The 12,896-nt window shown below is 42.5% G+C and overlaps 1 protein-coding gene across 4 annotated transcripts in view; it reads left to right on the top strand.

Annotated features, from left to right (window-relative positions):
• Positions 1-436: 436 nt before the first annotated feature.
• Positions 437-12,896, top strand: part of neo1a (neogenin 1a) — a 151,332-nt gene continuing 138,872 nt past the window's right edge. For all 4 annotated transcript variants that reach the window (XM_069705597.1, XM_069705598.1, XM_069705594.1 and 1 more), the window contains exon 1: positions 437-634. In XM_069705597.1, the coding sequence (XP_069561698.1) occupies positions 544-634 (91 nt within the window). In that variant the 5' untranslated portion in view covers positions 437-543. The remainder of the gene's footprint in view (positions 635-12,896) is intronic.

The raw sequence follows: 12,896 nt of genomic DNA, 5'->3' as shown, positions 1-12,896 counted from the left end.
GCCCTTCAAACACGCTGCTCCCTTACGTCCCGTCCGTGAGCAGTGAGCTGGCCGCGGCGGAGATTTCTCCTTCTGGTCGGATCTTATCTTTTCTCCAACTGAGCTCTTTCTAGTCTTTTTGCGAGCTCGGCACATATCGGAACAGGATAAGTCGGCACGTTGGCGCTTAGTCGTCCGCCAATCTCTCTGAGGCTGTGCCTCCGTGGCAATGGATTGATTTCACTGGTTTTTTGTTTTTTTCTTCCGACCTCTGCCTCGACCAAGTTGAGAAAACAGTCTCTAACCTGCGGCGCTCTCCTTCCAGTTACATGTTTCATCCGGCCAGTTTTAAAAGTACCTGGCACCGGATGTTTCTGCACATTTTAAGACTTTGAACTTTTGTTTTCCCCCTTTGTGCATTTCCAGGAGGCGGTCGGGGATTTTTTTTTTTTTTTTTTTTTTTTTTTTTTTTTTAAGGATTTATCTTTTTTTTTTTTTTTTCAAAAAAAAAAAAAAGCTTCACCGGGGTTCTTGAAGCCTGCAAATATTTATTTGTGAAAAGTGATGGCCGAGCGGGGAGCTCTGTGGCTCCTCTCTCTCCTCTGTCTCACCTTTCTCTACACGGAGACCACCGCGGCAAAACATGTCGACAAAGGTAAATGCCATTAAACCACCGCTACTAGTTCTGCTCCATGTCTGCTTCTTGAAGCCTGGATTGAAGAAACTTGCCTACATTGAATTACGAGTTTGGAGAGGGAGAAGAGGAGGAGGAGGAGGAGGAGGGGGAGAAAAGGAAAAACACCAAATGTCTCGGGGAAACCAGACATTGGGGCTAGGTAGCGAATTGTGCCGTGTTCAGGTCAGCCGCTGTTTCACCATTTAGACAACTTTAAAAGTGGGCTACTTTTTCATAACGGGCGCGGTTTAATCGTAGACCAGCCCTGTTTCAAGCTGGAAAGCAACACGCTTTCACACTCCGGTCCTTTTGTCTGCATTGAGGCTGTTGAGGCAGAACTGCTGATAGGTTTCTCTGGTTGTCTCTCAAATGATCCACAGGCATGCAGTGTAGTTGTCTTTTAGATGATGTTCAATTAAATCTGAATGGCTAAAAAAAACAACAACAACAACAACAACACATTTGCTTGTTGAATTGAGCTCATCCAGCTATTAGTGTGTGATGAGCTTTGTGTGGTCATGGAAATGGAAAAGGATGGCAGGGGCTTGAATCCTGGAAAGAAAAAGAAAAAAAAAAAAATACAGCATGCAAGGAGTCATTAGTGTTCACTGTCAGGTAATAAGCTTGCATCGTCAGTCCAGCAGACATCTCATTACCTGGGCGTCAATACATGTTTAGCTGATGGATAAACAAAACCCAATTCATTTGCTGCTGTTAATTGTTTTGAAGTGAGGTCACTGCACTGCAGTGCACAGTTCACAATATGTCTGATTCCAACTGGTGGTGTTGAGATGCCAGTCCCCGCTGGTTATTAGAGGAGATTTTGGGTTGTTAGATTTATTGATAAGAGTGTGTATGTTTCAGCAGAACCTGCCACGGTCTGTTATCACGAGTGCCTCGCATAAATTAGAAAGTCATGAGAAAAAAAAAAAAGTATTTCCAGCAGTTATTGGAGTACACAGCTGCAGCCCTTATGACAACCCGCCAGTGACAAAGTCGTATATTTATCAGTGAAGCTTCTAGACACTATCAAACACAGCAGCATGTGGTCTGAAAAAAAATTGCGAATATAACTGACTCTTGTGCAACATGGCCCAGTTTTTTTCTCGTGATATGCAACATATTTTTTGTGTGTCAAAAAAAACACACACACACAAAAAGGCAGTCCATGTGCCTTTGAAAGCATGTTGTTTATTTTGTCAGTGAAATAGAGTGAATGTGCAACAACAACAAAAAAAAAGAAGGAAAAAGACAGGCTTTGGAGTGACGGGTCTCTCTGCTAGCTGTTGGGCTCTCTTGCCTGTGGAGCCTGATGAAAGACCCTCTCCTGCATGAAAAGTGCTCTGCAGTATAGTGGAAGGGGAGATAGAGAGGGAGATAGAGAGAGAAAGAGAGAGAGAGAGAGAGAGAGAAAAAAAAAAAAGCCCCTCCTTGGATTTGCTGGAGATCAGTACAAAAGAGAGATGGGGGTAGGGTGAAACAGGCCGACTGTCTGGAAAGTAATAAAACCAGGAGATTAAGGGGTCCAGGGAGTTCCTTTGGGAGCTTTGATTGATTCCAGAGAATTGGACTGGGACCCACACACAGAGAGAGTCTCAAATTACTAATTGTGGGGTCCCCTTCTCTGAAAATATCTGTTTATTCAAAACACATTTCTTTTGAGGTCCTGACTGTGGCCAGAATTTATCTTTATCAAGCCTGGCAACGCTGTGGCCCTAAACTTAAAGAGTTTCGGTCTTTGTCGCTCCGTTTAGAGACAGACACTCTCTTTATTTTTTTGCTTTACTTTGGAAAAACCTGTTAAAGTTCATTCAAACTGCTGCTACTTTTTTTAGCCCCTCCTCCTCCTCTTACAAGTTGTTGGAACTTTAAAAATGCCTGAAAAAGTTGTGCTCTTGTAAACAAGTCCCGGTTAGAGGAGTGTAAAAGCCATTTTGGCGCTATCTTATCTCTGTAATCCTGCTGGGAGGGAATTGTGTGCTGATTATCTCCTGGTGGACAATGCAAATAACTTGCTGAAATGTGTAAACATTTGGCAACTCTCTGCTCATACAGTGCACTCTCTGGGGTTTTTTTTATCCTCACAGACCACCACAGATGCAACGTTGCCCGGACTTTATAAACAACTGCGTTTTCTTCGGTGCATTTAAGTCTTCTGCGTGGACTGTGCTGTTAAGAGCATAATTTACCACCTTTGTGTCGTTGTTTGGAAAACCCCCGGTGGTCCTTCATCCCAGTTTGTGCAGAGAGAAGTTGGAAGGCTTTAAAGTTGGATCTCATTCATCCCGAATATCAAGAATAATTCCGGCAACGGTGAAATCTGTATGCAAAGTGTGCGAAAGGATTCTTGCTTTAGTCATTCATACAAATGAATTGTACAACTTCATCCTCAGCTGGAAAATAGCAGAATCTTTTCCTCATCTTCAAATCATCTTGTGATGAGTTAAGAAGGGGCATCATGCAGAGTCATCTGCTGTCTCTGCTGTGCAGAGTATGCTATTTACTGATCATTTATTTATGGGCTCCAATCACTCATAAAATCCTAATGACCTCCATCCACCGAGAGACAGATAATTGCACATTTGGCCAAGTATTTGATTCATCTTCCTCACTAATGAAACCACCCCATTAGGATATGCTACCGATCTGATGTTGGGGGGCTCAGTTCGTTGCTGCTCAACGTTCTCGTGGTCAGAGATGGCCTGGCGAGGTCAGCAGTCGGACTTCACCGTTGAAAATAACAACTTGTGCTGTTTGCTATTTCAGCAGCTAAATCTACTTGTCGAGGGTTTGTGGGGCCTGAAATGAAGCAATTATTGAGATAATTTGCTCTAACTGTCACAGCAGTTTGTCACATGTAATTGGCAGAGTGAAAGGGGGATCAATATCCTATGACTAGATGGCTCGACATCTGCTGTTTCTTCTGTTTGGTGGTTGGCGGGGGAGCGCCGAGGGGTTGGGGGGGGGGTGGGGTCAATGTAATCCCCCACTTTCAGCTTTTTAACTTTCATTTGACTGAGTGGTTAACCAATAGAGCTAGACTGGACTGCAGGATTTATGTAGATTAAGTGCATTTAAAACTATACCAGCGTCTACATGATTTGCACCATGAAAATATTGCACGCTTTTAAAACACACATGGTTTGATCCCATTTCATTCTCACCATATCAAACTTTCACACATCAGCTGTCAGCACTGAGGTGGAGTGCTTTTACAGCGGACAGTATTCAGCATGCCCCCCCCCCCCCCGTGCTTGGCCCGGCTTGCTGGTTGCTTGTGGTGTTGAAGAGGAGGGAGCGTTTTGAGTGGAGAGCAGCCAAGCTTGCATCATGGTCTGTGGCTCAGAGCGGATCATGGGCAAGTCCATGGCTTCTGCTGCCCCCCTGCTAGGATGAAATTGCCACTATCAGAGCCACTTCTGGTGATGAGGTGCAGAGAAAAACAACTGAAGTCTGCTTATTTCCTGCCTCTCCACTGCAGCCTGTAAACCAGCGTCTTCTGCTCCTCTGAATCCGATGCACATTCAGCAGCCTTCAGAGACCTTCTTACGGGTGGAAGAAGTTTTTCTCACATTCAGTTACTGTATATGTATTTTTTGGGGGGATTTGGTTGTTCTGTTTTTTTCTTCTGAATTTGCTGTGTTTTACTTCCCTTTATGTCAGGTGTTCATTGCCCTGAAAGTCTTTTGAATACATTAACCTTATTTTTATGAATCATGAAATTGTAAAAACAAAACAAAAAAACAACAAAACATTCATTGTGGAATTAATTTCAGCTATTTTGCACAACATGACAAGTATTTTGTCAAATCCTTCCTTGTTTATGCTATTTTGGGGTAATACCATACTTTACTACGTTTTCATAGCGATATTTACGTTCACAGCTGTAAGCAGCGGGGAAATTAACTTTGGACTAATATTTGTTTCCCAAAAGAGAGATGGTGTAAGAATCTGTCAAACCGAGCTCAGCGGATAGAAATATTTATTTATTGATCAAGCAGGTTGAAACATTAAACATTCAAAGATGCACGTCATAATGTTGGAATAAAAACAGAAAAATATGAACTAACGTGGTGCAAAAGGGCTCCAGGTGTTGTCCTGAACCATCATCTTTCTCTGTACTTTTAAAAGGCAGCCGATTCCACGTTAGGATTGGTCAGTTCACAGAAAGCTGCTCACATCAAGTGTTCTCTTAAAAGCTGAACTTCTCTCAGCTTCAGAGGTGCTCCCGCTGTGCTTAAAAAGACGTCAGATGTCAGCCTTTCCAATCCGGCCACTGTCTGTCGTCTTTGTGTCTGCTGGCTCTTTCATGTCCAAACAACAACAACAACAACAACAAAAAAAAGACTCGCACAGACTTTGAAAAAGTTGAATAGTGTCTGGAGACCATAAATCTGTCCATACTGCCCTGTGTGATGACTCCTTTGAGACTTGGTAACCCGAGGGACGTTACATCAATAATGTTTTTTTTAATCTTTTACCAGAGACATAGTAAACTGACAAACTGACTGTTTGCCTCGCTGATTTCCTCTTTTCCTTTACTCTGGTTTTAAAAATAGAACAAAATGCAAAATTTGAAATCCACCGCAGTGCTGTTGTGCTCTCCAGGCTTCCCTGTTCTGCTGTGATTGAATGACGCTCGGGCTTAATGAGCTCTGGGAGAGCAGAGTCTTTTTCAGTTTTCTCTGAGCTGACGTACATAGCTGCAGTGTGAGCGAAGCGTACGAAGAGGAGACTGACGTTACGGTTACACGTCAATAAAAGTGTGGTTTATCGTCTCAGCCGGTTCGCTCCGGTGCACTTAAAAACTATTCGGCAACTTGCGTCACGCTCTGCTCCTCGAGCCTCACTGCAGTCTTACGGCGACACGTACACAAACCCAAACGATCAAGTTGTGTTGGGTCGTGGTCTTTACATTAGCACGTTTTAAACACTAACACATTGGCTGAATCTAACCGTTCATTAATCTATTTTTGTTTTGTTGTTGTTTTGGTTTTAGAGCATAATTTCTGCGAGGGCTGTTACAGTGCGTTTTGGGCATCTACAAGCTGTCTAATACAAATACTATAAAGGACTAATATAAACATTTTGAATGCATCTATTTAGGTGAGAAGCAATCTCGATATAATCACAAAATATAACTTTTTGACCAAACACTGCTGCGCACTCTTCTTAAACTTGTAGTCATATTTCTTGTTTGACTACGGGCCAGTCGATGTGCGTAAGGCTTTTATGTCCAATCAAGAGGAATTACATATATATTGCACATAAATCTGACAACCTCTTTCACCAGAGCAGCACACAGGCTTGTAAGTGACAGTTGTATGAATAGCAAGCTTTAGTCTTGCGGCGTGACATCATCTATAATATTTATGTTTTACTCCACTGCAGTCACAGCAGGTCACGTTCCTCGGGACAGAGAGACATTGTCCAGTCGCTGAATACAGAAAAAGTATAGGAGGCAGTCTTCCATGATTCATTGCATGTCTTCTGTAACTGCAGCATTACAGCAGCAAATTGATGTTAGATTTGAGTGGTGCACCGCGAGCAAAGAAGTATTTTCCCCCGGCTTGGCATTCAAGCAAAAACCGGGCTTTAAAAAAAAAAAAAAAAAAGAGTCTTCATTCAAGCTCAGCAGGACAGTGAGAAATTTTTACCCTGAAAATTTAACTCAAACTTTTGCTATTTTGGTTCCGCCGAGCTCCTGTCGTGGTGTCTCCTGTCGGTAGTGGCAGCTGCATAGGATTATGACACATGCAAGCTGTGCTTGTCAGATGAGCCTCAACTAATGAGTGCAAGGCTCTGTTATACACAAAAGTGTTTTCACAGCCCAGGGGGGCACATTACAGGCATTTCCTATTAAACTTAGATCTCTTAAGCCTTTTCAAATGTTTGAATTCTTACTTTTTAAATCGTATGAATTTTTAAAGTTTTATTGTAAGGTAGTGGAAGGGTATAGTGCAAATTCCAGCAGTCGCTAATCAGATGAGGAATAAGGAAGCCTTTATTGTTTTGCAATATTGTTGGCAAATCTGATGAAAAGCTGCCATTGTTTGACTTTCTTATTTTGTTGAAACCTTTGAAAGCAGATTTGAGTGTTCCTACTCGGCATTTCCTTTTGACTATGAGAAAAGAATTGAGATCTCTGGTGGGATGTTTAAATGTTGACAGAGATTTTCTGCTGTAGCTTTGTCTTACAACGGCATCTCATAACAGTTACATAAACATGAAGGATAGTAAAACAGTAATTTCTGAGGGGGGAAGAAAAAAAATCGTAATCTTTACAGAGGAATCAAAAAAGAAGATCAAAATGATCAGACTACACACACAATTATAATAACTTGAATATGAAACGTGCTCTTCATGATGGTTAAACCACAAACTGTACTCCTCGAGCGTAAGCTATTTAAGTGATGAAAATGTTTGTTGCCATTATCTTCTCACGGGTTCTTCATCGTGAAACTCTTTTGCACAATTAGTTGTGTGGAGTCGGGTGTCGTTCCCGGCAGCAGTCCTGGTTGTAAATTAAGAAAGATTAATAATCTTCTTAAAAAATGGATTAATAACCTTCATTTGGTTGCACTGTAGCTGCTGGAGTCCCGACATCCTGCAGCTCTCAGACAAGAATTTATTCTCTGCTGTCTTTTTGGAGGACGTCCAGGTTGTGATGAATTAACCTGAAAGTCTTCTCAGTGGTGTAGTCTGTGTTGTAGTGCAGTTGTTAAGTAGCTCGTGCTTCAAAGAGACTCCAGGCAAACAAGAATCAATGCAGCTCTTCTGATATAATGATTTTTGTTTAACATAATTGTCCAGTATGGATAGTGCAATTTGAATCTTGTTATTCCCAACGTAAAAACAGTTTTTATGGATCCTATGATCTTCTGTGGCCCAGAAATACAAGTTCTGCTTCGGGCTGATTTATCAAAATCACTCGTATCGTTGTTTTTTATTTTTTTTATTGATCTTTTTGTTTTATTTTTAAAGATTTTTTTGGCACTTACTTCTGCATTCAGATAGACAGACAGGAAATGTGTTGAAAGAGGGCAATCAGAAATCGACCCGGGGGGGTGGCGGTTGGGCCCCAACCGCTCGGTCCCTTTGTATTGTTGGTTTTAATCCCAAATATCACCGTTCTCAACGTACTCGTGAAATTACTGTTGCTCGGTTTACCGGTATGTGTACGTGGGAGAGATCTTAACTTCACTCTCATAAGGTATCAGTCACCCATGTACACTCGGAGCCTCTCAGCCTTCATTCAGTCAAAGGAACTTTTCATTTGTTGAAAGGGTGTGGGGGCAAGTCAGTCACAGAGAGAGGATTGTGAGCACTGGTCGGCAGAGCTGGCTGCCATCATCTTGTACCCGGCCGCAGCTCTTGGCAGCGTGAGACATAGTGGGATGTGTTTGTAGGTTTGGGTGGGTATTTGGACAGGCATACGCCACCCATCGGGGGTTCGACAGCTGTTTTATCAACAATGTTCACAGAGTTTCCTGGCAGGAACAGACTCTCCAGTTAAAAAAAAAAAAAAAAAATGTGTACCTTCTTTCATTGAGAATAAATGAGACCAGTTTCATTTAGCTCGTTGTGTGGATCAGTGAGCGGCCATAGATTAAGATTTAAATCTTAAAAATACGCAGAGCACTTGTTTTGAGAAACACAACTGGGGGCGGCATGCATTGATTGCCACATTCTTTCTTAGTTTTTATTGTGAAAGTCTTTATTTAGTTTAGGACAAAATTACAGATTAGCTCACAGCTGTGCATTGTAAAGAGGTTTGTAGTTGTGTGGTTTGGGTTTGCGAAAGAACTTTGATTTCTAAAAATGTGCTTAGGAAAAGATTTTATAAGATGCACATAAATTTAAACCTCATGTTTCCCCGTTGGAAAATATTGACGTGCACTGGCAAAGCATGCCGATATTCTTTTTCACATTGTGATTAAGTCAATCAAGTAAACCATTTCAATACCAGTGCTCAGCTCCCACTAACATTTCTAATTCAGTCGTTAATGAGCTGAACTTTGGTGAGTAGTGCCAGAACAATTCTGTTTGAAGTATTTTCTACACAACTTTCTCGGTCTGTTTTACAAGTTAGGAACCGGTTTGATTGGTTTCTGTTGTGGAAATCCAAAGAAACCACTTCACTTTTTAGTATAGTAGGTGTAGTGTGTTACAGCTTCAGCAAGAACAGAGGACGGTGTCATTTTGCGCTGCACAGTACTTTTCCATGGCACTGTCTCAGCGTGTAGAGCACAGCAGCGTCTCGGATTGTTGAGTCTCAGACCTTAAATTTAAACAACTTTGGGTTTAGGTTTGAGACCAGTGGAGTCTCTGTACTCGTCATGTATATATCAACTGGTGTCCCAGACCTTCTTAGAATCCTTCCAGGATTTATTTTGATTTCACCTGCTGTTATGGTGACCCCTGAAAAAAAATTCTCCCGGTATTAACCAATGTTTCTGCTCCTAAATCCAAGCAGAAGCGATTCTTTGAAAGGTTTCAAAATTAGATAGAGGCTCCTTTGTGCCGTCGGGAGCTCCCCTTTGGCATGGGGCTCTACTGACTGCAGTGACTTCTCACCATGTTATTGGAGCCAGTTCCTCCTCAACTCTGAGCTCATCTGAAGCTAATGGAGGTCAAGAGAAGAGAGTTGAAATAAAGAAATCACTGCTTGAAGCCTTTTTCATACACTGCAATGATGTAATGGAATCTCTTTTGATTCTGCTTTCTTGGCCCTTCATAGTTGAATAAATGTGTCCCTCTGCAGCAATTAAGCAACTTGAAGGATGATGACTTTTCTACTTTTATATTGATGTTACACAGCTCTAACCCAAAATAAGCTCGAGTTTGGCCATAGAATTGCTAATTGCACCTTTTCCATTTTATATAGTGCAACCATGGTGAATATATTTTCTAGAATGCTTGTGATTTATGTGCTCCAAGAGCTGCATCCAAGAGCTATTTTAAGCCGAATTGTCTTTGAGGTGGTTCTAATTTTTTGATGACTACGCTTCCCTTGCAGCGACGCACCTGGTCAATGAATTAGACACCCCCCCCCCTTTCCTTTTCCTCAGTTATACGTGTCCTTTTTCTAATGTGGATCTTGTCCTTGACCTTTTGGGATAATTATAATTTCCGCTAGTGTCTCTTTTATGGATTCTGATAAATGACTATGTTTAGCTTGGTTATGAAACTTCAGATTGTGAGGGGCAAGTTATATTACTGACAGACTTGCATAATAGATAGCAAGATTGCACAATTTTCACATTATAACTCAAAGCATTTCTTTTTCGTGCGAGATGGCAGAGATTCCTCAGATGATCATTTTGTTCACCGTCTTTGGCTCAGTGCCCAAACATCACAGTGCACTACAGTGCAGCAGGCTTTCAGTCAGTGTTGGATTAAGCCGTAGAGAACCTGAGAGCAGCATCTGGAACAACACAGTCTCTTGAGCTGTGTCTAAATACAGACATGACCTTCCTCTTTTTGACATGAAGGAGGAAGAGGAGGATGAGCTTGGTTAGAAGGATAAGCGGGCAGAGGCAGAGCTGTAAGGTCTGAGAGGTGAGGATTTTCTTCCCGCTTGAAGTGTACGCACCGGGCATTGATGGAAAGCAGCTGCTTTACTTCCTTCTGATTCCTTAAGCATTGTCTCTTGAACCTTGACTCCACGCCCCCCCCCCCCCCACCGCTTCTTACTTCTCAGCCGGTGACAGGTCACTCAGCTACAGCACCAGCGTGGCTGCGAAATGGATGGCAGCCAGCGGGGGGGCACCTGCGCAGGAATAGGAGGCGAGCAGCATTCCGTCACAGGACCCTGAGACACAGATGTCATATGAGACACGAGGGAGGTGGTTGGAGTAGGGGGTTGGGAGGGGGTGTATCGGGCCAATGGCAAAGGTTTTGGCATGGTGGGGCTGTAATGGGATGGGCTAGCAAGCCAGCTGCTACCAACACATTCTTAATGAGGTATCCCATCAAGAACACAGGGAGATGAACATTAATGACTACAGTTAAACTTGTCTGTTTATTATTTCGCCCCCTCTCAATCATGCCAGAACGAGGTGCCTGACATGTTTGGGCAAGTGGTAGCTGTGTTTTTCTTCCAAGGTAGATTTCCCTGCAACCGGGCAACAAGTAATAGAGCAATTATTTATATTGTTAATTGATCTAATTTTGTTTGATTGATCATTTAGTCCATAAAGTCATAATTTCCCAGAGCCCAAGGTTAAATTTCTAATGCGCTTATTTTGTTAGTCCGACAGTGAAGCAGCAAATCCTCATATTTGACAAGCTGTAATTGTTGTTGACTAATTGTTTCGGGACATGAATTAGATTTGGCAGGTGGTGCAGTGTGACTGCTCGGAAGATGCTTGATAAAATTACAATATTTGACGTATTCTGTCCTTAAACAAAATGTGAACCTCTCCTTGTCAATCATCGCTTTCAACTCAAACCGCAGGCGTTTTGAACTGCGTAACAACCATTAAATAAACCACTTTTCAGAATGTGAACATTTATATTTCCCTCGTGAAGGATGGTGAGTTCTTGTATTACCTTTCCTCAGCAACCAACCATCCAAGTGCTTAAATTAGAGGCTCGGAAAAAGAAAGCAAAAATGCTTTTTCTGCTTTCATACTTAATTTACCTGCAGTGGTCCTGAATTAATCCTGAGTGCATAAGCATGTCATTCAAGCTTTCTGGACACCTGCTGAACAAATTCACTTAAAGTGCACACACACACACACACACACACACACACACACACACACACACACACACACACACACACACACACACACACACACACACACACACACACACACACACACACACACACACACACACACACACACACACACACACGAGTGCACACACTCAGAGCAAGATCCTAAAATATGTCCTGCAGTCTGTTTGTGCCATATGGCGTAGAATATTGTTGAGAAGTGTAGCAAGTCTAAATGAAAATTCACCCAACATTATCTAATTAAGCAGGTGTGAAAGCAGCTTAATTCAAGACAGTTTTTGGCACCTCTCACCAGTCCGTGTTCAGTGCAAAGCAACAGTTCATTCAGCTGGAAGACGTAGATATGTTTTTTTTAAGCTGGGGACCGAGTTGCACGCTCTCATTTCTCCTCAAAAGAAGATGTCAGAAGTGGTCTTGAGTTATAAAGGGTAGTGGTTTTATTAGCAAGCTGCTAGCCTGTGGGGTGCTTTTTGTTGCAGAGTGACAGGGGACTTAATAATGAAGCTCTCTAACCCAATCAACCCTGAATCGGTGGAGCCCTTCTTTCCCTTCTTTGTCCCTCTCCCGATTCCCCCCACAGTGCCACTGCATTCCCAGCCTGGCGGGGCAGTGTCTCTGGGCCAGGGCCATGTCACGCACCCCTTTTGGGCCCAAACGACCGTGGTGGGGGGGGTCAAGGGTTCAAGTGCTCCCCATGGGGCGATGCACGGGATGCCTAGTGACGCCGCGCTCGGCCCCCGCACCGGCTACGTCGGCAATTCATTTCTAATGAGAAAGAAATTGTCTCACCTCACCATCGCTCGAGCTCACTATTACTGCCCGTTTCCCCTCTCGTCCACACAGACTTCAAAGAAGGGGCGAGGATAGCCCCTCCTGACTCGATGATGATAGTGAAGCGCTCGGAGAACATTCCTTGCGTGCTAGACAGAGGTTGAGTGTGGATTTTATGGGCTGTGTTCCTGCTAGCCCCTCACATACCTGTGGTTCATGTGCATGCTGTACAAGCTTAACCATGTTAACCCCCTCTGTTGTGTGTCATCTTAAATACAACTGCTGGTTTTGAAGATATAAAGGCTCCTGTACATTATTAAAATGGAGAGTTGGGTTTTGTTCCATTATCATCTAATTAACTAGGTCCTTCAAATGCTCTTCAAAGCAGCCACTGACATTTTGGGAAAGTCATTAATATGTTGTCTCGCCAGGAGTTTGATTCTGAAGATCGATAACATATCATTTCTGTGCATTTAATATGGAAATAATACATCGATGCCTTCAGCATAGCTTATAACATAGGCTCAAAGCAGGTGGAACAGATAGTCTGTCTAAAAAATAAAAAGGTTTAGCAGTAACTCTAAAATTGTCTTACTTTGCCATGAATTGTATATTTTTAGCTGGAAAACTAGTCACGATCAGAGAGTCTGTTCGTTTTATTCAGTTGTATTCTGATGTGCTGCTCTTTTTAAAACAATAACATCTTTTCTTTCTCTGCATATGTTA

This window comes from Brachyistius frenatus, unplaced genomic scaffold (assembly GCF_029030835.1).
Source record: "Brachyistius frenatus isolate BFR_SWC_R1_liver_20210118 unplaced genomic scaffold, ASM2903083v1 Contig_58, whole genome shotgun sequence".
Taxonomy (NCBI): Eukaryota; Metazoa; Chordata; class Actinopteri; family Embiotocidae; genus Brachyistius; species Brachyistius frenatus.
Note: the sequence above shows the minus strand (reverse complement) of the source record. Positions and strands in the feature narration are given on the sequence as shown.